This window comes from Myxocyprinus asiaticus, chromosome 12 (assembly GCF_019703515.2).
Source record: "Myxocyprinus asiaticus isolate MX2 ecotype Aquarium Trade chromosome 12, UBuf_Myxa_2, whole genome shotgun sequence".
In the NCBI taxonomy this organism is placed as follows: Eukaryota; Metazoa; Chordata; class Actinopteri; order Cypriniformes; family Catostomidae; genus Myxocyprinus; species Myxocyprinus asiaticus.
The window spans coordinates 27210717-27233484 of record NC_059355.1 but is presented as its reverse complement, the minus strand read 5'-3'; the positions used below and the strand labels follow the sequence as shown (position 1 = coordinate 27233484).

General features: G+C 35.7%; 1 protein-coding gene across 20 annotated transcripts in view; it reads left to right on the top strand.

Annotated features, from left to right (window-relative positions):
- The window catches only part of LOC127449388 (leucine-rich repeat-containing protein 7-like), a 191177-nt gene that overhangs the window by 154030 nt on the left and 14379 nt on the right, over positions 1 to 22768 (top strand). For 11 of the 20 annotated variants that reach the window (XM_051712762.1, XM_051712772.1, XM_051712767.1 and 8 more), the window contains 11 exons: positions 440 to 584; positions 703 to 775; positions 1687 to 1704; positions 6096 to 6225; positions 7281 to 7396; positions 7926 to 7995; positions 8468 to 8567; positions 8669 to 8793; positions 10607 to 10795; positions 10966 to 11088; positions 12590 to 12676. In XM_051712762.1, the coding sequence (XP_051568722.1) occupies positions 440 to 584; positions 703 to 775; positions 1687 to 1704; positions 6096 to 6225; positions 7281 to 7396; positions 7926 to 7995; positions 8468 to 8567; positions 8669 to 8793; positions 10607 to 10795; positions 10966 to 11088; positions 12590 to 12676 (1176 nt within the window). The remainder of the gene's footprint in view (positions 1 to 439; positions 585 to 702; positions 776 to 1686; positions 1705 to 6095; positions 6226 to 7280; positions 7397 to 7925; positions 7996 to 8467; positions 8568 to 8668; positions 8794 to 10606; positions 10796 to 10965; positions 11089 to 12589; positions 12677 to 22768) is intronic. The other 9 variants (XM_051712776.1, XM_051712774.1, XM_051712773.1 and 6 more) reach the window with 4 other exon arrangements.

The following is a 22768-nucleotide window of genomic DNA, read 5'->3' as shown; positions in this document are numbered from 1 at the left end:
AGCTACATAAATTTGCAACATTTTAAAAAATATTAAAAACTTAGATCAAATTGCCTCAAAATCAACCTTTAGACACCACACGCAAATATCTCATGGATCAGGAAAATGTTGCAGTGCATAGTGACAAACAGGTGTTTAGGAAAGTGCTGTGGAAGTTTTTGTTGCTATTTAGTGTTTTGGGAGAAAATAAAATCAATGGAGCCTTTTACCCAGCAGAGTCTTTTGCCCCGTTGTGCCCTACATTACATCTCCACTATATACAGAACACCCCCACTATTTTCAGATGCACCCTCATTTGTTTGGAGATACCACTTAGTTTTATGTTTTGTTTTTAATCCTTGTGACTTAGGTGTCAAAAATGTGCAAATATATTTTGGTTCCACTCTATAGGCCATAATATAGCATTTGTTTCAATCATATCTGTTGTTGTCTACTTTAGTCTATTGGTAAATTGAGGCAGTTGCGATATCTGGACTTGGCCAAGAACAGGATAGAGAGTCTGGATGCAGATATCTCTGGCTGTGAATCTTTAGAGGACCTGCTCCTCTCCTCCAACATGCTACAACAGTTGCCTGATTCAATAGGTGAAGTTTGTCTGCTTGTTTTGCCTTATATTCAGGTTATATTTGGGATTTAATCATTTTAATATGTAGGATAACCTGAGTACGGTGCATCTTTACAATGTTAAACCATCTTAAACAGGGAAGTTGAAAAAGTTGACGACGCTGAAAGTTGATGACAACCAGCTCACCTCAATGCCTAACACCATTGGAAGGTTAGTAGCTCACTTACAGCTCATCCAGTTTTATAAAGCAAAAATGACAAAGGCAGAAAATATACCTTAAACACCTCTTAGATCACAATCCCTGGACATCCCTTTAACACACTGTTTTTGCCACATTTATGGAATTTTGGTGTGATTTAAAACCATATAATAAACCTCTGATGCTCAGGGTAGTCTGTTCAGTCTTTGATGAAGTGACCCTTTGTAATTATTTTACAAAGTTTTATGTTGACGTTCTATGACATTGAACTGTAGCTTGTAGTCTCTGTATTGGATTTCTTGCTGAACTGCCATCTGGGGCTCAACAATAAAAATTCTTCAGCTCTGCTGCTGTCATTCTGGCAGTGTTTTGCAACCTGGTGTGAGAAAATGCTGACTGTCAACTTCACTGTGACTTTCAGCAGTGTTAACAATGTCTTTGTGCCTGTGTTAGCTGTAAGGGAAATCATTTGTGCAATACTGAGAGGAAAATAGGAGGATCTGGGATTAAAATTCACAAAAAATCTTATTTGCTTGTTAGATATTCGAATTTGTTTTATGTGTTGATATTTATTACATTTATTAAATAAGTTCTAATAAGTTGAGAATATTTTACAGTAAGCTTTTCTAGACAGGCTTAAGTATTTAAAACAAATAGCTTTATCTCGGTTTAAGTTTGAATTACATTTTTTAAAACCAAATTAGATTGGGAATTTAGGGATTAGGTGTAAATATACCGTTCTCCACAGAATGTGTTATTTCAGAGGTCACACTCGCTTCAGACTGCCTTTTTCATTTACCATAGCTGTCACCACTACCTCATTCCTGTGATACTATTCTCCATGCATCTCTCTTCTTGGTTTGTCATTGCTCGGTTCTGTGTGTTGTGTTAATCAAACATGCATCTTACATGGGCACCTCAGTGCACGTGGCAAAAGCGGGTAAGTAGACCAGCGAGTGTTTGTATTCCCCACACGTCTGCCACAGCATGTTTATTTAGGCAAGGGAAGACCTTTGCATCCAAATCTTGTTTAAAGTGACACATACATATGGAAGGCCAGCTGGACCGCTGTGCTAGTACAAATGTTGTACTAATGACCTTACTTAGCTTATCAAATATACATTGACCCCTTCAAAATGAAGCCAAATTAAAATATAGTAGAAAAAGAGAAAAAAATATTTATAATTAATGGTGTGAGGTCCAACGTATAGAAATTCATTTGACTCAATAAACACTGTGGCAAATAACAGACCATTGTAAATGTTTTACAACTAACTTAAGATTTGCTTGAAAAGGACAGTATTTCGTAGGCTAAGCGTACTTTTTTAGAACCACCAAATGTATTGTATTGCAGTGTAGTGTATTTAGTAAATTCATCATTAATCCCTTTAATAGTTCACCCAAATATCTAAATTATCATATCATTTACTCACCCTCATACCAGATGTGTATGACTTTCTTTCTTCTGCTGAAAACAAACAAAGATTTTTAGAAGAATATCTCAGCTCTGTAGGTCCATACGACTCCAGTGGTTAAATTAATGTCTTCTAAAGTGATACGATCCCTTCGGGTGAGAAACAGATCAATATTTAATTCCTTTTCACTATAATTGTTTACTTCTGGTCACTCTCCAATGCATGTTCATGAGGGGATCCAGTTCATGCAGCCTGTTGACATGTTCACACGAGCAGTGTTGGGGAGTAGCTAACTACATGTAGCGACTCTACTAACTTAACTACATTTTTCAGTAGCTTGACAGTAGCTCAGCTGCTTTTAAAACAGAGTAGCTTTTCCAGTAGCTAACTACTTTTTCCTGCAAGTAGTGGTGTAGTGTGACCAAATGCTTCATTATGTTGGTCAGATTATAACTAATAGCCTTCTTTATTGCACAGAAGCCAAACTTTTTGAAGCAAAACGTCAGACATAGCATATTTCTGTCTGCTGATCAAAATCAGGCAGCGTCATCTTCTTCTTTTGTAATGGCAGATCGCAAACAAAAATAGTGAATTACCACCATCTATTGAGAGCTTAATACAGCTCACTTGGATAAGAAGAGATTGTCTGATGGTTACGTAAAGTGAGCAACCACAGTTTGTTTACCTTTACAAGACGTACAGGGGCAGGTAAATCTGAAAATGATAAAAGAACACCATTTTATTCTTCTGTGTAACAAAGAATGTTTCAGACACTTTGTTCTTAATAGATCACACAACAGCATATTTACCTTTACTATTTTAAATAAAATAATTCAGAAAGTTTTATTGCCTTTTGAGGGATTTTGTTTCTGTTCTAAATATGTTTATTTCGCTTCTCATCATCTGTGCGTTATTGGGAGCAGCAAGTGAATTATTATTATAATATTTATAAATATACAGTATATATTATTATAATAATTACTATTATGCAGAACTATTTGATTTCTCCATTTCTTAGCATTTAATTAACTATTAGTTACATGTAAAATAAATAAAATGATTGGTAAAAGAAATAATTTATGGCATGTATTATTATGCACCAATCTAGAATGACCATACATCCACTTTTTTTGGACCTGAACAAAGTAAACAAATATTTGTAGAGCAACCTCTTTATGTGACCTGTAAAGCTGGCACTTGCATGTCAATGACAAAAAAGTTAGAAAATACAATGAGCATGAACCCAGGTTAGGGGAGAAACAAGCCCTGAGTCTTTATTCACATATTATCCACACTAAATATTATGTGACAGGAACAAATAATGCCAGCCCACGGAGAGTTTGTCATAAAAATGTGATCTTTAGGGAAGTAGGCTACACCTGGCCACAGCAGGACTGTAAAGTGTGAAGTACAGTATAAAAATGATTTTTTAATGGCGTCTGATCTTTTTTGTTTTTATTTTATACTGTTGTATTTTATTTTATGGCCATTATTAACTGTATTAATGTTACTATTCATTAAATGTATTTAATACATTTAATATATTTAATTAAACACATTATTACATGTATTTAATTAATACATTAATTAATAAATGTCATTAGTGTACATTTTGTTATTAATATTATTGGTTTGATAGCAACATAAAAAAAATATTGCCTCATTAAATAGCTTCAATGTAGCTAGCTACTTTTTGATGGTAACTTGAAGTGTAGCTAACTACTTAAAATTATGAGTAGCTTGTAGCTTGTCAAACTACAGTTTCAAAGTAGCTTCCCCAACACTACACGCGAGAACTGACGTGAAACAACCGGAAGTGCAGTTCGGTATATTTACAATAGAATGCTGTTTACAAGCTTCATTGGTTTTGCTTTCATTTGAACATGCCAGTGCACTTATGTCACGCAAGAGGCAGCATAAACTGATCTCATGAACGTGCATTGGAGAGCGATCGGAAGTAAACAATTATAGTGAAAAGGACTTAAATATTGACCTGTTTCTCACCCAAAGCAATCGTATCACTTTAGAAGACATTAATTTAACCACTGGAGTCGTATGGATTACATTTACTATGACTGTCTGTGCTTTTTGGAGCTTTAAAGTGCTGATCACCATCCACTTGCATTGAAAGGACCTACAGAGCTGAGAAATTCTTCAAAAAAAATCTTTGTTTGTGTTCTGCTGAAGAAAGAAAGTCATACAGGGGATGGCATTAGGGTGAGTAAATGATGAGGGAATTTTCATTTTTGGGTGAACTATCCCTTTAACATGTCTACTGTTAATTCATACATTTGTTAAGTGGAAATATTGGTTCCACGTAACTCACATTTCATATTATCCATTAAGAAAACTCATTTATTCCCTGTGTTAAAAGAATTTGAGCCCCAGACGCTGATACTGCAGTCAGTCTTGGATATTCATACACATTGTAAACATTTTAATGGGATGTTTGAATGTGATCAAAATATCAAAGGAATAGTTAAAAACAAAAATAATTGTAAAAATCTGTCGTCATTTACTCACTCTCATATTGTTCCAAACCCGAATGGCTTTCTTTCTACCTTTGAACACAAAAGGAGATGTGCTTACATTGTATAGAAAAAAAGATGCAATGAAAATGAACATTCTGCCAAACATCTCTTTTTGTGGTCCACAGAAGATAGAAGTCATATGGGTTTGGTGAGTAAATGATGACAGAAATTTCATTTTTGGAAGAACTGCCTTTAAGACTTTGGTCAAAGCACAAATATACTGTAGTATTGTACTAACCTGAACTGTAGATTTCACACTCATGGGGCATAAACAAGTTTTGAAGTCTTATATACTGTATGTATTAGGGATGCACCAATGTATCGGTTGCTGATATTTATCGGCCTATTATTGACCAAATCGGCATATTGGTTATAAGCATGAAAACGGTGATATGAAAAAACGTGGTTTATTTATAATTATTTAGTAACATACTTTGTAAATACTCTGTGAATTCAAAATCACAATCCAGAAATAATATTAGCCACTATATGTGGACGGGTTGGCACACCTAAGAACATGTAATATTTGCAGAATTTATATTCTTTGTCATTCTCACATTTACGTGGAAAAACTGTCATTAATGGATGTGACAGTTGTGAAAGCGGCACTTAGTTAAAGGCTACATGATGAGGAAAACCATCCAAAATGCTTTGAAAGAAGCAGACTTTGACCACTGAGACATCAGTATGATATCCATTAATGCTGCATGATATATTGAATTAAGATTGAAATCGCAATATGGCCATGCGAGATTACAAAACCTTAAAAGCCTATGTTTCAAAATATAGTCCGCATTCAGCGATCAGTCAGCGCTGTGTGAGCAAGCGGCGCCCTCTAGGAGTCTGGACGCATTATCCATTATACCAATATAATACACAATTTAGAATTTTTTTTTCTTTTAAATAAACGTTTATCTTCTATTTATCTTTCATTGTTGGCTGTCTTTAAAATGTTGGCCTGTCATGTGTTCAACAGATCCAATCCATGTTCAATAGAAATATACAGTATTTATTTATTTGTTAGAACAAAAAAAGAAAAAAAAGCTTTTGTACCTCTTTGTACATTTTTAAAGCATAATTCCTAAGTAAAACAGTGATCTGATGACAAAAGAAGGTGTGTGGCAAATATCGGTATCGGCCTATAGTTTTTTTTTGTCAAAATCGGTGTCAGTATCGTCCAAAAATGTTCATGTCGATGCATCCCTAATGTGTGTAATAGAATGTTTATTTAGCTTATTCATTATAATAGATGAAATTTAGTCTTTTTTCACTCACATAAGGTATACATAAATATTATCACCTCATGAATTGTTTTTAACATAGGCTTTCAATAGGAATCTTGTGTAATTGCACACTCCTCACCTACTTTCTCTCACATCTGCCAGTTTATCACTTTTAGAGGAGTTTGACTGTAGCTGTAATGAATTGGAATCGCTGCCTCCCACCATTGGCTACCTGCACAATCTTCGGACATTTGCTGCCGATGAGAACTTCTTGGCTGAGCTGCCCAGGGAGGTGAGTATAAGTGACCTACTCTCTTGGTTGCATTTAGAGGAATTAATAATTAAAATTAAAGCAACATCCTCTATATGTTTGGCTGGTTTGGCTGCTCTATGATGGTTTTGGCTGGTCACCCAACCTGGCTACACTGGCCGAGCTGATATACCTGCTACAATTACCAGCTTGTGCCAGTAATAGACCAACATTGCCCATCTTTAGCCAAAATAGGTGTAAGATGACTTTTTCAGCAAGGATTAGAAATAGAATCTCAGCCAACAACCCATAATCATTGATACATATAGAGGATGGATATACTGAAGCAGACTTAAGTGGATACAGTATGTGGATGTCTGTATTGTGTTTGTAAATATTACTGAAGTTCTTCTCCGGCTGTCTATACTCAACAATTTTACCCTGTAGGGCCCTGTTAGCTTCTCAGTCAAAACCTACACAGAGGTGTCCATCACTCCTCTGCAGGCTTCAAGGCTGATTACTGTGGTTTCATCACTATCTTCACAATAATTGGGATGCTAGTGCTGTGCATTGAAATAGATTGGTGGTTCTCAAACTTTGCAGGCCAAGTACCAACTCTGATCAAATCAGACCATTTAAGTCTGATCATCCGTTTACTTGCGGATCTCAATAAACCCCTGTAATTTAACATTTTAACTTGCGGAATTAATTAATCATGGCTGACTCCAAGTAGCGCATTTTTACAATGGCAACGATATCTGAGAACTTCTGTTTTTGCATGATGTTTCATCTACTCCGCTAGGTGTCAGTGCAACATATAATCAAATTACTGTGTGCACCTTCAGTATTTTCAGTATCGTAAACTTAGAGTCATGTTGCATACCAGCTGGGAGCACTCCATGTACCACAGTTTAAGAATACAGCACAGTCAAAGTCTGTACCACCAAATGCTTGGTAATGTCCTGCTGACCTTCACTCACCCCACTCGCTGTACTGACAAGAGTCATTTTGCCTGACAGAGAGAATGCTGATATCCAACAAAAAATCTGACAAAATTGCACCTTACCAGATCTATCATATCCTGTCCTGTGCTGCAGATTGGAAACTGCAGGAATGTCACGGTCATGTCCTTACGCTCCAATAAACTGGAGTTTCTGCCTGATGAAATTGGACAGATGACAAAGCTACGTGTTCTCAATCTGAGCGACAATAGGTAACACCTGATGTTCCTGTTGTTCTTTCATTTTACACCCTCTGCACACATGTAGCAACAGGCATTCATTGCACCAATACATGATCTCTTCAATATTGTTTAATGAATAAAATATGAGACATATGAAAATTCTGCTCAAAGCTGTAGAAAGTACCTTTTATACAGTTGATGAACAGTCCTGGTCAGTTTATGTAAAGCAGTGTTTATTATTTTCCCTAATGACACAGTAATGGGGCATGGCATTAGAAAGTGCCCAGCCTGCCTACATGCTAATTAAGAAGTTCTTTATGAGCTATGTAGATGCACTGACTACGATTACCTGGAAAAAGAGTAATTAAACTTAAACAAGACTAAATGCAGTAGCCATTAGAGTACCTGAGTTAATTGGCTATCTTAAGTGGACAGAAACACCTCAGGTCTGCACAACATTTTAACTGCTGCAGATTAACTCTCCCCAACAGTCTCATTTGGCTTTTTCTCTTGTTTTGATGTTTTGAATTATGGACTAATTGTTTATTTTCTTCTTTAGGTTAAAAAATCTTCCCTTCACTTTCACTAAATTGAAAGATCTTGCTGCACTCTGGTTATCTGACAATCAGGTTGTTACCAGGAACTCTTCTTTAAATACAGTCTTGCCCATACACTCTATTTACCTGTTTGTCAAATTTGGTGATGAAATGGTCATAATATTTCAGTATCCTTAAAACAAGATAAGTTTACTTGATGAACAAAACTGTGTAAGAGAATAAGACTTGTTTTCAGTAAATATATCTGGAATTTAGTTTATTTATCTTACCCCATTGACAAATAGTTTTTTTCTCGTTTTAAGCATAAACCTTGATAAATTTTGTTTTTTGCCACTTTATTTCAAAATGTATTCTCTCAAAACAAACTGTAGTATCATGTGAAATTTTGCTTCTCAAGTAATTTTTTCTTTTTTTATGATGCATCATTCCAAAAATAATAATTAGGAAATTATTTTTCGATGTCCGCTGCTTATTTCCAGCAAAGTCATAAATTTGGTACTTTGGTGGTTGCATTTGTTTTCAACAGTCTCTTTTTCTGTTTCAGTCCAAGGCCCTTATCCCCCTCCAAACCGAGGCTCATCCTGAGACCAAACAGAGAGTTCTTACCAACTACATGTTTCCTCAGCAGCCCCGACACGACGAGGGTAAGAAAAAAATCCCAACCATTTCTCTTTTCTTTTCTGATTGCTTTTTTACGTAATACTGGATTAAAAGTTTGGATGGATGTGTGTTTTCCACGCTACAGATTACCAGTCTGACAGTGACAGCTTTAATCCCACCCTCTGGGAGGAACAGAGACAGCAGAGGATGACTGTGGCATTTGAGTTTGAGGATAAGAAGGAGGAGGAAGACAACTCAGGAAAAGTGAAGGTCCCCAGGGCATGCCACACTCACAAACATATGCTCATATACACCTACACTCATACGTATTCCCATTTGAGCTTCATTTGCTTAATTAGGCATCTTAAATATCAACTGCACTCAAAAGTGCAAAAGAGTAATCTTTAAATAGTGTACATATTATAAATTCAAAATAAATGTGAAGCATTTAAAATGAATGAATATTATGAAATTTAAAAACTTAGTAAACAGATTTCAAAGGTTTTAAACAATACAGATTGCTTTGGCATTATTTGAACTGATTTTATACTTATACTTTATACTTATACTTTTATAATTTAATAAATATATTTACCACTATTAACCAAATCTACAATTTGTGAAAAACGTACTTTTGCCAGGAATATTTTTTGTCGGCTTCAGTGTTGCATCTGGTTGGCTGGGATAAATGAAAATCTACCTTTAGCAGTGTCAGAAATTAACCCTTTTTATTAAGGGTCAATATTTGACTCCTGGAGTTGATTTTCAGGGGTATTTCTTTACCTTTATAATGGCATGTTTTTTATTAACCATATAAAAACACAGTGGTTTCGAATTCACTAAACAATTGTGCCACTTTTACGTGTTGTATTTCAACACAAAAACCTCCATGTTATTCACTAACCACCCGCAATCAAGTTTAAGCAGGCAAAATTAATGCTGAAAAGGCGCTTTGTCTTAAGTATTTAAATTATGTCATTGTCATTCATTTCTGCCCAAACATGCCTCCTTTCTTTGTAAATTAGGCTAATAACAGATTGCAATTAATTCACAAAACTCTGTGCTTGCCCGACACAATACATGTCGCACTATTACCGCCCGAGGAAAGCAGGCGGTAAACTAAATTGTATTGGAAAGAGATGTTTATGTAGATTTTCTATCAATTATGGCAGTAGTAATTCATTAAATAATGGCCAACTAATGGATAAAAGCATTATAACCTGGCATATATCCAGATGCACGGTGTAGTCAAGCACAATTTCGGCATGTTAAATTAAGAGATGATTCATGTGTCTGGATCACAGTAGTGGAGCGAAGCTGTACAGTCCAGGTAAAGTGTGCCAGATTGCGGAGGTCTGCTGCATCCTTCGCTATATAGTGCTCAGAACTGCCACAATTAAATTGTATGTAATTTAATCAATATTTATAACATTTAAATGTACAAATACAATAATATTTAATCAATCAACATAATCAGAATAGATAGGCCATTACTTAAACATTTTATTTATTTATTATTATTTTTTTGTATAACTACACCTAGAATTAAAATCTTAATAAATATATTAGATGTTGCAAATTAAAAAAAATAAACATGTGGGTATTTTCTGGAGGCATTTTTGTCACTTTCAGTGGCATTTTTATCTTAAGCCTCCATTAATTTCTAACCCTGAACTTTAGGCATCAGAGCAGATCTTATTGCTGCCTAAGATTGTCTACATCCTAGAGTTTACACTGCGTTAAAGATTGTCATGAATCTAGTGATTTCAATGGGGGTGATGCATTGCAAATATGTAGAGAAAAAATGCGAGGGTTTGTGAAAGTTACGCTCTTTCATTCGACCAAGAACATTGTAACTTTTGCTGACGTAAGCATTTGTTGTTCAAAGATAATTTTAGAGAGGTTGGACAGCTGTGCTTTTGAAAATCTAAGTCTCTGTATTCCTGCTTGATTTCAAACTTTCCCGTCTCTTTCCCAATCTCTAAAAACGGACCTTAAGCATTCCTATCCATCAAAGGCTGTCAGAGCTTTCTCTAGTGTGTAGGCGCCCTAATGGACTAAATCCTGTTCTCTTTCTCTGCAGGTTGAGATTAATCTCAAGCGGTATCCCACCCCTTACCCAGAGGACCTGAAGAACATGGTGAAGTCAGTGCAGAACCTGGTGGGTAAAACCACTCACCCCCTCAACACTGAAAAATGTTCCTCTGGGACCAATATGGAGCTTCACAGCCAAGACAAGTATGAGCCCAAGTGGCCAATGGCTCCAAAGGAGGTAATGCTTCATCTTTTTCATCAAAGAGCCTACCTGGCTTCATATGTCAGTGTCTCTGTAATTTGGGTGCAGAGTGAAATACAGTTATATTATATTATATCACCTTGTAATCACAGTTTATTCCTCACTGAACCACAAGATACTTTTAGCTTAGTCTATGTTCTTTCCAGGTGACAGAGCGAGAGGTCAAAGACTTCTCTAAACCACCAATGTCTGAACAAGGTGCCATCCTCAACTCAGCCATTGACATCCCAAAACGCAAAGACAAAGAGGATCTGACTGAGAGCTCAGAAGTATGACAAGTTTTCTCTTTTACATCAAGAATGCCTTACACTAGAAAACAACATAGCTTTGTCCTTTTACAGTAATGTCTTGAGGTTGCATCTTATTCTATGCTCCCCCTAACCTTTCATACCAGTTATAATGCCACTATAAGACTTTGTAGATGAAACACACATTTGTGAATTCTAAAGTGAGTAATTTTAAAAGATAAATTATTTTTGCATCCTTGTTGTCTGGGTTGTATATTTCCATTTCTTGAATGAATGGAGAGTGTTATATAGTGGTGGGAGCATTTGTTAAAGGTTAGCTGGACCTGGGGAGATCAATGGAAATGTTTCATCTCTCACAGCCAGCAATTCCCCTCCCCAACAGCCAGAGCTGCAGTGTGGTTGTTTAGGACACAAGATAACGATGAAATATGCCAATGAATATTAGAGCAGAGCTAGTGCAATCAGTAATGAATGTCACAGTAACCTTGCAGTATGTTTACCTCTATGGTAACTCACTAATAAAATGTCCAAGTATTATTTGCTCAATGTTTATCCCTTGAAATAAGTGTTGTGTGGTAGAATAGTTGGATTTACAGAGATATATTTTGATATTATAAGTCAATCAATGACTTTTAGAATCAGGGTGACTTAAAGGAATAGTTCAACCACAAATGAAAATTCTGTCCTTATTTACTCGTGTCATTTCAAACCCATATGACTTTCTTTCTTTCGTAGAACAGAAAAGGAGAAATTTTGAACACCATAGGCCTAGTAGTCACTCTTTTCCATGCATTTATAATGAATTCAAAAAGCTTGAAATCTCCACTACTCATTCATTGTAATTGCATGGAAAAGAGCGACCAGTACATTATTAAAATGACATGGCATGTTTGAAATCACATTAGGGTGAATAAATTATGAGAGATTCTTTTTTTTTTATGTGTACAATTCCTTTAAGAAAAGGAGCTAGGCCAGCAGCATTTTTTAAATTGTCATGCATCTGTAGACTTTCCCACTCAAGCTAATTTCAGGCTTATATCCTGAATACAGTTGAAAATCTTTCAGTAAACAGAGGAAAGGTCAGTCTGAAATGTCAAGAACACTCTGAGGATCCATTAAAGGTTCCTAATATATTCATTAAATTTGAGAATGGTAAGACTGAGTGAAATTAATTGGAGATGTTTCAGTAAACTACAATAAATCTCAAGGGCTAATGCAAACACAGCGACATTCATACTCATTCATTGATGCCAGGCTTTTCTCTGCTTGCAGTAGCTCTTTGTATAGAATAGCACACAAGTGCATGGTGTATTGTGTCCATCACAGCTTGGCCTCACACTGCCTCCCCCATGGTCAAATTGTGGAGCAAAATTATAACACTATTATTATCAGAGTTATCGGGACCTTGGGAGTACCAGTGGCATAAACCTCATGTTTCTTACACATTCTTTTCTTTCTAGACCATGAGAGTCCATTTTTGTTTGTTTGTTTGTATATATGTATGTATGTTTGTTTTGCTTAGATTTCTTTACATCGCGTCGTTCCCAAGCCGCAACAGCCAGAGAATACAAGCCTTGCCGTAACTTCCTCTTCCTGTTTCTGCCTCATAGTAAGTGGCTCAGAGATCAGACAGCAAAAAATAAGCTAAACATATGGGGTGGCTCATTTCAACTGCCTTCAAAGCAAATTCAATGGATTTTCTCAGACACCCCCATTGTGGGTGAACAGGGGCATTGGAACGACTTGAAAAATGCGAGGGGGCACAATATAGAACTTTGCATAAAAGCATAACATTTTTTAGCTTCACTCATTAATATTAATTACATCACATGATGTTTGCCCATTCCTAACTGATTTGCTGAAAACCAGACATTGATGACTAGGATTATCGCTTACACATTCGTCAAGTCCACTGGTGAATGGTGACACTACCAGTTTGCATAGGCTTCTGCTTGGTGTTAAAGTCTACATTTTAAGTGGCTATCCATAATTAGAAAATTAAAAGTGTGGGGTAGTGTTGTCAGAAGTACCAATACTTCGGTACCAAGTCAGTTCTAAAATAAAAAAGATGTAATGATACCAGTGTTTCTACTGTACCGGTAGGACCGAGCACCGACTTAATTCAGTACCCTCACACTGTCTGACTGACACACAAATGCTTTCAAATGCTCACACACTTATTTGAGCATGTGCTCTGTTACTCCTTTTATACTGAAATGCACAATTACTCAATCGTGATATGTCCAAGAGTGATTATTAAACCACGAAAGGCTGCAGTCTTAGTCTGCATTCGAGCTGCTTGCTTTAAATTAATGTGTGAAGCAGACCGCTCATACACTGGAAACTCTACAGACATTGAGAATCATTCTAGCTGTATGAGATGACTAAACAGAGCACTAATCCACTGTCAAGCGCCAAGCACATGTAGATTATATATTTATAGAATTAAATCACAGCATTTGCGCTGAAACAATCACACTGGGCCATGTATCATACTGTTTATTCTTAAGAAGAAGAAGTGAAACTTCAGTCAAAAACACTTCAAAATAAAGGCTCACATCAAAATAAAAGCATAAATCAAAATAAAAGCTAGACGCCTGAAATTACATGTACATTACAACTGTATAGTAAATATAGCTGTAAGCAGCAATTACTGGGGCCAAGCACAGGAATGGCAAAAATGAGTGAAAATAGCATTTTTGTGAAAATTTCAGGCAAACTGCTTGAAAAGCAATGAATAGAATCACTTGTAATGTAATATACATTGCTCTTGGCATCAGCCAAGGAGTCTATCAATGACAACAGACTAAAATTATCAACTAATAATATATTATTAGTTATTAGCATTTATAGAAACATCATTATGATTTGATTACAAAATAGGTCTTGATGCAGCATGATACATCTTATAATATTTCAATTATTTTATCAAAATACACACACAGATGTGAACTCTTTTTTTCATTTCATAATAAAATTGATAAAACATTAAATACAATAAATTAAAATTGAAATAAATTCCTTACAAAATGTTGCAAATGTTTTCTTCTTTAATTGTCATATGAACAATCAGACAGTAAGTATACTGAAGAGCTAGTTTAGCCCGTTAACTGGCATCGTCCCATATAGACTTTTATGTTTATTGGACTATATTACCTTCATTTCCGACTTTAATCTTGACAAACCTTATATAATTTGAAAGCTACAAGTCTCTAGCTTCTAAATATGCTCACTATTGTGATCTGAATGACATTATTGCAGTAATGCATTAAAATACTGAAAGAGTGGATTTTAAAACATGCAACGTGTGAGCGGTATTACTTATCTTTTATATCTTCTGGTTTTGATCCGATCAGATGATGACAGGAAATTCAAGCATACAATCCATGGTAAATGTCCACGATTGAAAGTAGACTTGACAATTTATCCAAAACAGTGAAAATTGAAGAAAAAACCGACTGATCATCATTTGCTTGCATCATCACGTAAATTAAAATGTCTATTATCAATAAAATATTGATTATAAAACGTATTTTATCAATCAGCATCGAGGTCTTCAGGTCTCCGCTATTCTGGTGAAACTTCCACGTTGTTTGAGCCCACCCACATGTCTCTCTGTGATTCACAGGCGAGCTTTCAGTCAAACCAGATCAAAGGCACCATGGCCTCTCCAAAATGCGCATTGGTTGTTTCAGTGAATAGATCCAGCCATTGGATCGCTAGTCAAGATTTGATTGACAGGTCATGTTGCCATTGGTATGATGTTTCTATGGTTACAGGGGTTAGCCTTGCTCATTCCAGAACAATGACGTCATCCTAGTGTTTGTTTGGATAGAGAACCTAAGGCCACAATAACCAGAGGTGGGTAGAGTTGCCAAAAACTGTATTCAAGTAAAAGTACAATTACTTTAAAAAATAATTACTCAAATAAAATTGCTAACATAATTAATTACTTTAGTTAGAGTAAGAAAGTATCCAATTAAAGAGTACTCAAGTAGTGAGTAACTCGTTACTTTCACAAATTACATAATTGATGTTAACTCCCTACATTCCTTTACATAATACACATTTAACATGTATTACAGAATTGTTATTATTATTATTATTATTAATAATGGAAATTCTGTCATCATTCACCATCATGTTGTTCCAAACCCTATGACTTTCTTTCTTCCATGCAACACAATAAGGAGATTGTAGACAGAATGCCTTGGTCACCATTTACTTTCAGTGAATGTGTTTTTTTCCTCTATATTTTGAAAGTGAATGGTGACTGAGACTGTCAGTCCCTAACATTCTGTCTAACATCTTTTGGGTTCCACAGAATACAGAAGGTCACACGGGTTTGGAATAACACGAGAGTAGGGAAATGATGACGGAATATTAAATTATGGTGGAGCTATCACTTTAAAGGGGCAGTTCACCCAAAAAGGAAAATTCTCGTCATTTACTCACCCTCATGCCATCCCAGATGTGTATGACTTCCTTTCTTCTGCAGAACACAAATTAAGATTTTTAGAAGAATATTCAGCTCTGTAGGTCAGTACAGTGCAAGTGAATGGGTGCCAAGATTTTTATGCTCCAAAAAACAAATGCAGGCACCATAAAAGTAATCCATACGACTCCAGTGGTTAAATACATATCTTCAGAAGTGATATGAAAGGTGTGGGTGAGAAACAGATCAATATTAAAGTCATATACAGAGTGGTGGTGGTGTAGTGGACTAAAGCACATAACTGGTAATCAAAAGGTTGCTGGTTTGATCCCCACAGGCACCACCATAGTGTCCTTGAGCAAGACACTTAACTCCAAGTCGCTTCGGGGGGATTGTCCCTGTAATAAGTGCACTGTAAGTCGCTTTGGATAAAAGTGTCTGTCAAATGCATAAAATGTAATGTAAATGTAGTAATTTTTTGCTAGAAGTTCTTCTCCCAGCCCAGCAGGGGGCGACATGCAGAGAAGAATGTGAATCACCAAAAACACAAGAAGAAGAATGTGAAAGTGATCTGTTTCTCATCCACACATTCTCATATAACATCACTTCTGAAGATATGGATTTAACCACTGGAGTCTTATGGATTACTTTTATGCTAACTTATGTAATTTTTTTTTAGCTTTAAAATTTTGGCACCCATTCACTTGAATTGTATGGACCAAAAGAGCTGAGAAATTCTTCTAAAATTATTCATTTGTGTTCTGCAGAAGAAAGGAAGTCATACACATCTGGAATGGCATAAGGGTGAGTAAATAATAAGGTAATTTTAATTTTTGTGTGAACTATCCCTTTAAGGGCTCTTGTCAGATCTGGATGAATTTGTCAAAAAGAAGAGAGGTTTGGAAACCTTTCTAGTAATTATTACAGTGAAAACGTGAACAATGTCCCACAGGGAAATATAAACCAAAGCAAGATCATGTTTTATTAATGCCTACTTTCTCTATTTCATAGCTTTTAGTTGTTAGTTTAGTGTAGTTACAGTTTTCAGTGTTGAAAGAATTTAGATCATTAGTTCTGTACAGCAGTACCGCTGCTTCCTAAACGCAAAGTACAAAGCCTGTGTAGGGCACCACGCACAGAAATGCTGTCTGTTTGCTCTCCAGTTGTCAATAACGTGATCGGCAGAGCAAAAGGCATTTACACTTAACGTGGATGTTTACATGGATTTATACAGTTAATCTGCCCGAAGTAGCTGCAGTAGTTTCCAGTATCCCCGTGAGGGAGAGGGGTAAATGTGTAAATACTGCTTATGACATGCGGAATGCGGGACAAAGCACACTGATATATTGCGGCAGATTTAAAAATGTACACTTAAAAACTGATGTCATGAGAGCCCATATTTATAGAATCACCCTGAAAATGACCATCACCATGTCACAGAAAAGCCTGTGTTATCTTTAGTGCCAAAACTTACCTCAGCGTGCTGCCTTAATTTGGAGCTGCAATTTTCATCTTGAAATATCCGCTTGTCTTAGTGTTAAATGAAAGCATTGCATGACTAAACTATTCTTTTTTACTGTGCAGAGCGAAGAAAGTGTTTAACTTAGTTAGAAGAGCGTGATGCTGCAGCAGTGATGGACTCAGCTTGAGTGACACTCTGTGACAGCGCGTGCAGCTGTGTGAACTTCCGCTGTCGTAAAAGTCCCATTCAATAATCTCTCAATAAATTACACATTAATTAAAATTAAACCCAGTAATGTAATGACAGGAACGCTGTCCATTGTAACGAAGTAAAAGTACAAAAATTCAAACAAAATTTACTTGAGTGAGAGAAAAAAGTACCCACTTTTAAACCTACTATAAAAGCAAATATTTTCCAAAAAGTTACACAAGTAAATGTAAAGGAGTAAATGTGTTACTACCCACTTGTAACCATTACGCTCTGAGCAGTCTTCTGTTTCTGATGACCGATCGGAGCCGAAATCTAACATTTTGGCTGCTTCTTTCAATGGATCTATGCAAAAACAGTACAATCTAGCTAAATTTTAGTACTTTGGAGTAAGTTCCACGCAGCTTTGAGGAGGAATAAATGCCAAACCGGCAGGAGCGCATATTCTGTGTTTGGACTCATAGCAGCTATAGGGCTAAAGCTAAATGCACAGGCACTGATCAGTATGAATGAATGGGCTCTTTGGATCATTTATTATTTTAATTAGTGGTGTAAACAAACTATTATATAATTAATGGCAGAAAAATATGATATGATTGTTAGAAATGTGAATAATTACTGGCTTCCACTGCTAACAAAACTTAACACTGTAACCATGCATTATAAATATAATTATAATAATTATAATCTGTAATTAATTTTATATAATGCTTTGCAATAAAATAGTGTGTCCTCATATGTGGTTTGAGTGGTGTTTCTGAAATTAGTTTTTCAAAAAAATTCTGAAATTACTTTTCACTCTTGCACCAATGGAGTTCTGATTTCATCCTGTGGCCACTTTTGGTACAGTGCCTAGTAAATGTTTGATAAATTTGGGACAACTTTGATTGATGTATGGCTTCAAGTTTCTGTAATTTTGTTGGGTGCCACATATATTTTTTAGATATTTTTAATAAATGAAATATAAGTTTAGTGCATTGCATTTTCATTTCAATAAACTTAAACTTCTATAACTTTTTTCAGAATTAACATAAATAACTGATTTCACTTGCACAGTAATCTCCCAAGTGTAATCTTTAAAAAGAGTCCATAATTAGGTCTGTAGACCCAGGCATTTCAGAATGACAGGCATTTAAATCTGTGTATGTCACTCTTGGAACAATGGAGCTTTGATGTCATCTTGTGGCCACATTTGATACTGCATCTACAATAATTCTTAGAAATTTGGCATTTTATAACTTATTTTACTTTACCAAAATTAGGTCTCTAGTCACAAGCATTCAAGAGTAACAACCATTTAAATTTGAAAATGTAATTTTCTGGTAAATGCTAAAAAAGGGGAGTGCCAGTTAAGGAGATAGCATACCGAACATTTGTTATTTTGGATTCAGTGATGACTGAGAGTAAAGAAATGCAGTGCAGTGAGTCAGATTTATTAATTGTTCTGGGCTGTGTTTCCCAAAAGCATTGTTAGTGTAAGTTCATCATAGGCACCAATGGTCTTTACGAGCAACTTGGGCTAAAAATGCTTTTGGTTAATACAGCCCTGAGTGATTCCATTCATTCAGTTGAACGATTTATCAGACTGAATCAACATGCAAGTTTGTGAGTAAGAGTGAATTATTTAAAGAGGCAATGCTATAGAGTAATTTTATGAATTTGAGTAAATTTAGTGGAATGAGTGAAAATGACAACAAGGAAAAAGACACCCAAAATGGCCGACATAGGCAAAATTGGTATCATTCGATGTGGTATATCCCACAGAATCAAACATTCCAGTTTCGTGATTTTAGGACAAACCATTCAGAAGTTATAAGTAAAAATCGCCATTTATTTTTTGCATCTGGTAACCAGTTGGTGGCACTGTGCCGAAACTGCTCAGGTACCTTCAGGTCATGGTTGTCATAACACTCACCAAGTTTGGTCTGAATACGCTAAAGCATTGCAGAGATATAGGCCAACAATTGATTTAGAGTGTTCATCGTCAAATTTCTTCGAGTTATTTGAGAACGGTTTGGTCTTTTAAAAATCATTGAGCACATTTTTTTTGGCATGGTCTAAAGATGATATGAGCTAAATTTGGAGAAAATCTGACAAACCTTTTAGGAGGAGCTTGAAAAACTATGTTTTCAATTAAATTAATTATGGCCAACAGGAGGTTTGGAAAATCTCGTCAGGCAGAAATTGAAACCATGCTATGTTATCGATCGGCATGAGCTCAGGAATCAGGGGAAAAAAAGTCTTTTGTCTCTAGGACTTACAGTTCAAATGTTATTAGCATAAACATGAGTGAAACTTTTAACTGTTGGTGGCGCTAGAGGGTTTGAGATAAAGACTCCAAATTGCTTTGGTATCACTTCAGACTGTCCTCTACCTGTGTGCAAAATTTCATAACTTTCCCACAAACTGTCCTATGGGCTGCCATAGGAAACGTATACAGAATAATAATAATAATAAATATAGCTGCAAGCAGCAATTATCGGGGTTCAAGCCAAAGAAGCAGTTTAATTATTAATAAATAAATCAATTACATATGTGCTTGTTGTCAGATATCACCAAAAACAGTGAAAAAATGTCATTAAGTTCATAAACATCAGGTTCACAAAAGTAGGCTTTTCAATAAAACTCAAATATTTAATGAATTATTTTATTTACACCAATTGTTGTTTAGAAAGAGGAGATGTATCATATGATATAAACAATATGTACGTTTGTGACAAACCGTACAGTATTCAACAATTTACATGCATGTAAACATGCCAGAGGGGAACAGGCCCCCACAGTGAGCCTGGTTTCTCCCTTATGGAGTTTTGTGTTCCTTGTCACAGTTGCCTTCAGCTTGCTCACTGGGGTTCTAAATACCAGTATTGATTTAATTATTTATTTTTATACACAATTTACAATCATATTTAATCAAACTACACAATGATTAAGACTTTATAGATATTACAGTTTCATTTTCTGTTAAAGCATGATTTTCTGAAATGATGTGTTTTATGAAAAGCACTATACAAATAAAAATGACTTGACTTGTAAAATGTGATAGCACCACCCTGTGGCTGTTTTTTTTTTCTTTAAATTTTGCACAGACCTCTTTGCCTCAAGACCAACAGACAAATAGGCCCACCCCATTTTGTTCCAATCTGCCTTAAAAGCTGCTAAAACCTGATTGGTCAATGGTAGCCATGTTTTCTCAAGATATGCAGATGTCCTCATAGACCTTGTTGGCACCTTGAGCAAAGACACAGCATGCAAAATTTGGTCATTCGGACGACAAGTTCCATAGTTAGAGCCATTTGTAGATTTTAAATTATTATTATAGTGCCACCTAGTAGCCAATCCAAGGCAAATGTATTATGTGTCTTTACTTTGATACCCTTAACATTTGTCTCAAGTGTGGTTGAGATTGCTCATTGCATTCAGGAGTTATAGCCTTATGTGTTTTAGGCTCCGCCCACAAGATTTCATTGGTCTGTTATAGACATGCAAAACATGAAGTTCAACATGTTTTTGATAATTATTGATTTAGGGACTCCAAAGAATCTTTTTAAACCGGTTTCATTTTGATCTGATGAAAAACCTCTGACTAGTTTGCAAAAGTAGGATTTTAAAATAATTGATGATGCTAAAACAACGATTTAATTTACAGCATAGTTCTTTTTTTTTTTTTTTTTTCAGCTTGGAATGCCCAATATCCAGTGTGCTTTTAAGTCCTTGTGGTCATGTAGTGATTCACATCAGTCTGGGTGGCAGAGGACGAATCCCATTTGTCTCCGCATCTTAGACCGTTAACCCACGCATCTTATCATGTGGCTTGTTGAGTGCGTTGCTATGGAGACATAGTGCGTGTGGAGGCTTCACGCCATCCACCATGGCAACCAATTAAAAATTTCAAGTCAATCGGGGCAACGGTCTCATAGAAAGAGCCATTTTCATGTTTGTTCAAATATAGCGCCACCAAAGTGGCCAATTGCAGCCAAATGTTTTTGTGTGTCCTCAGAATGATCCCCTACATTAGTATGTCAAGTTTGTTGAAGATAGCTATTTCCTTTCAAAAATTATAGCCATTTAAGTAAAATTGGCCCACATACTATGGACATTTTGGATGGGCTTGGTCATGCTGATTTGAAGTTAAATTTTTTTTTTTATAATTATTGATATTGGGACTCCAACTAATATTTCTGCACTGGTTTGGTTACGATCGATCAAAATAGCCTAAGACTAGTTCGCAAAAGTATGTTTTACATAAAATTGCAAATTGCAAAAAACATTTTCATGACGGAAATAAAATCCATTAGCCATTTTTCTTTTCTTCAGCCACAGAATGATGTAAGGCATTTGAATCTGTGACATAAGTTATGGGCAAATGTGTTTGCTTTGATCACTGTAGCGCCACCTTCGGGCTTGAACCACTAATAAAAAGAACACTACCAGAAACAATAGGTGCCTACGCACCTTTGGTGCTTGGCCCCTAATGATTAACGAATAATGAATAATAATAATGATGGTAATAAAAATTAAGCAATATATCACTTGCAAGAGTCCATTTGTACTGAATAAAAGTTTGTTAAAAAATGCAGTGGTATGTTGAAAAGAAATTGTCTATTTTTTACTTGTTAAAAGTTTTTAAAAGTTGCAAGAATTAATTTGATTAGACACCATTTTGATTATGAAATTAAATTAAACTTTAAAACATGTAATTCTGGAAAAATAATTTAAAAAAGGAAAAAATTAAACATATTTCAGTAGGGCCTTTCTTAAAAACACTTAAGCAATGCATGCTTAATTGAGAAACACTTGAAGGAAACATGCATATCTTTTCATTTATTATTTAGGTGAAGGTTAATTTACATTGACAATTTACAATTTACATTCTCTTTAGATTAAAATTTAAATAGCACAAAGGAGTGTGTTCAATAGCACATTACCAATTTAGCATATTTTTGCTGTGGTATAGAAATTGGTATCGAGAACTGTGAAATTTCACTGGTATCGGTACCAGCCACTGAAATTTTGGTATCGTGACAACAGTAGAGTGGGGAGTATGTCATAAAGTTATCATGGTTGCTATGCTCCTGGGCGAAACATTTGTTAAATACATGTATGGGTTTGTTTCCCATAATAAAGTAAAATAATAAAGATTTGCAAACTCTCAGTCCTTCAGTTTTCAGCGTAACAGCACATACATCAGCTTTTGCATCAGTTTGCCGCACCAATTTAAACAGCCACAGGAACACAGTAAGATGTTTTAAAGACCTGTTGTGAGTGAGCAATGAAGAAAAAATACAGGATGAGAGAAAAGATGAAGGCAGAGAATGGGAAAGGAACTACAGTATGTCTGATGTGCGAGTCCTCTCTTGCTCTGTTGCCGGTTGTGTGAGCCAGCCTGCTATTAATGTATAGTTAGGTCTGAGAGGTGTGAGTTTTGCCATAGGCAGCTGAGAGGGAGGTGGAAGCTGCTGTTTTGCTTCTGTGGTTTTGACCAGACAAGCCAGGACAAGGCATGTGAATCATAACAGTCTATATATTACTAATGATGACTCTCAACTTGATGTTGAGGTGTGAGATCACACAATGTTCTAATATATTTCTCAGCT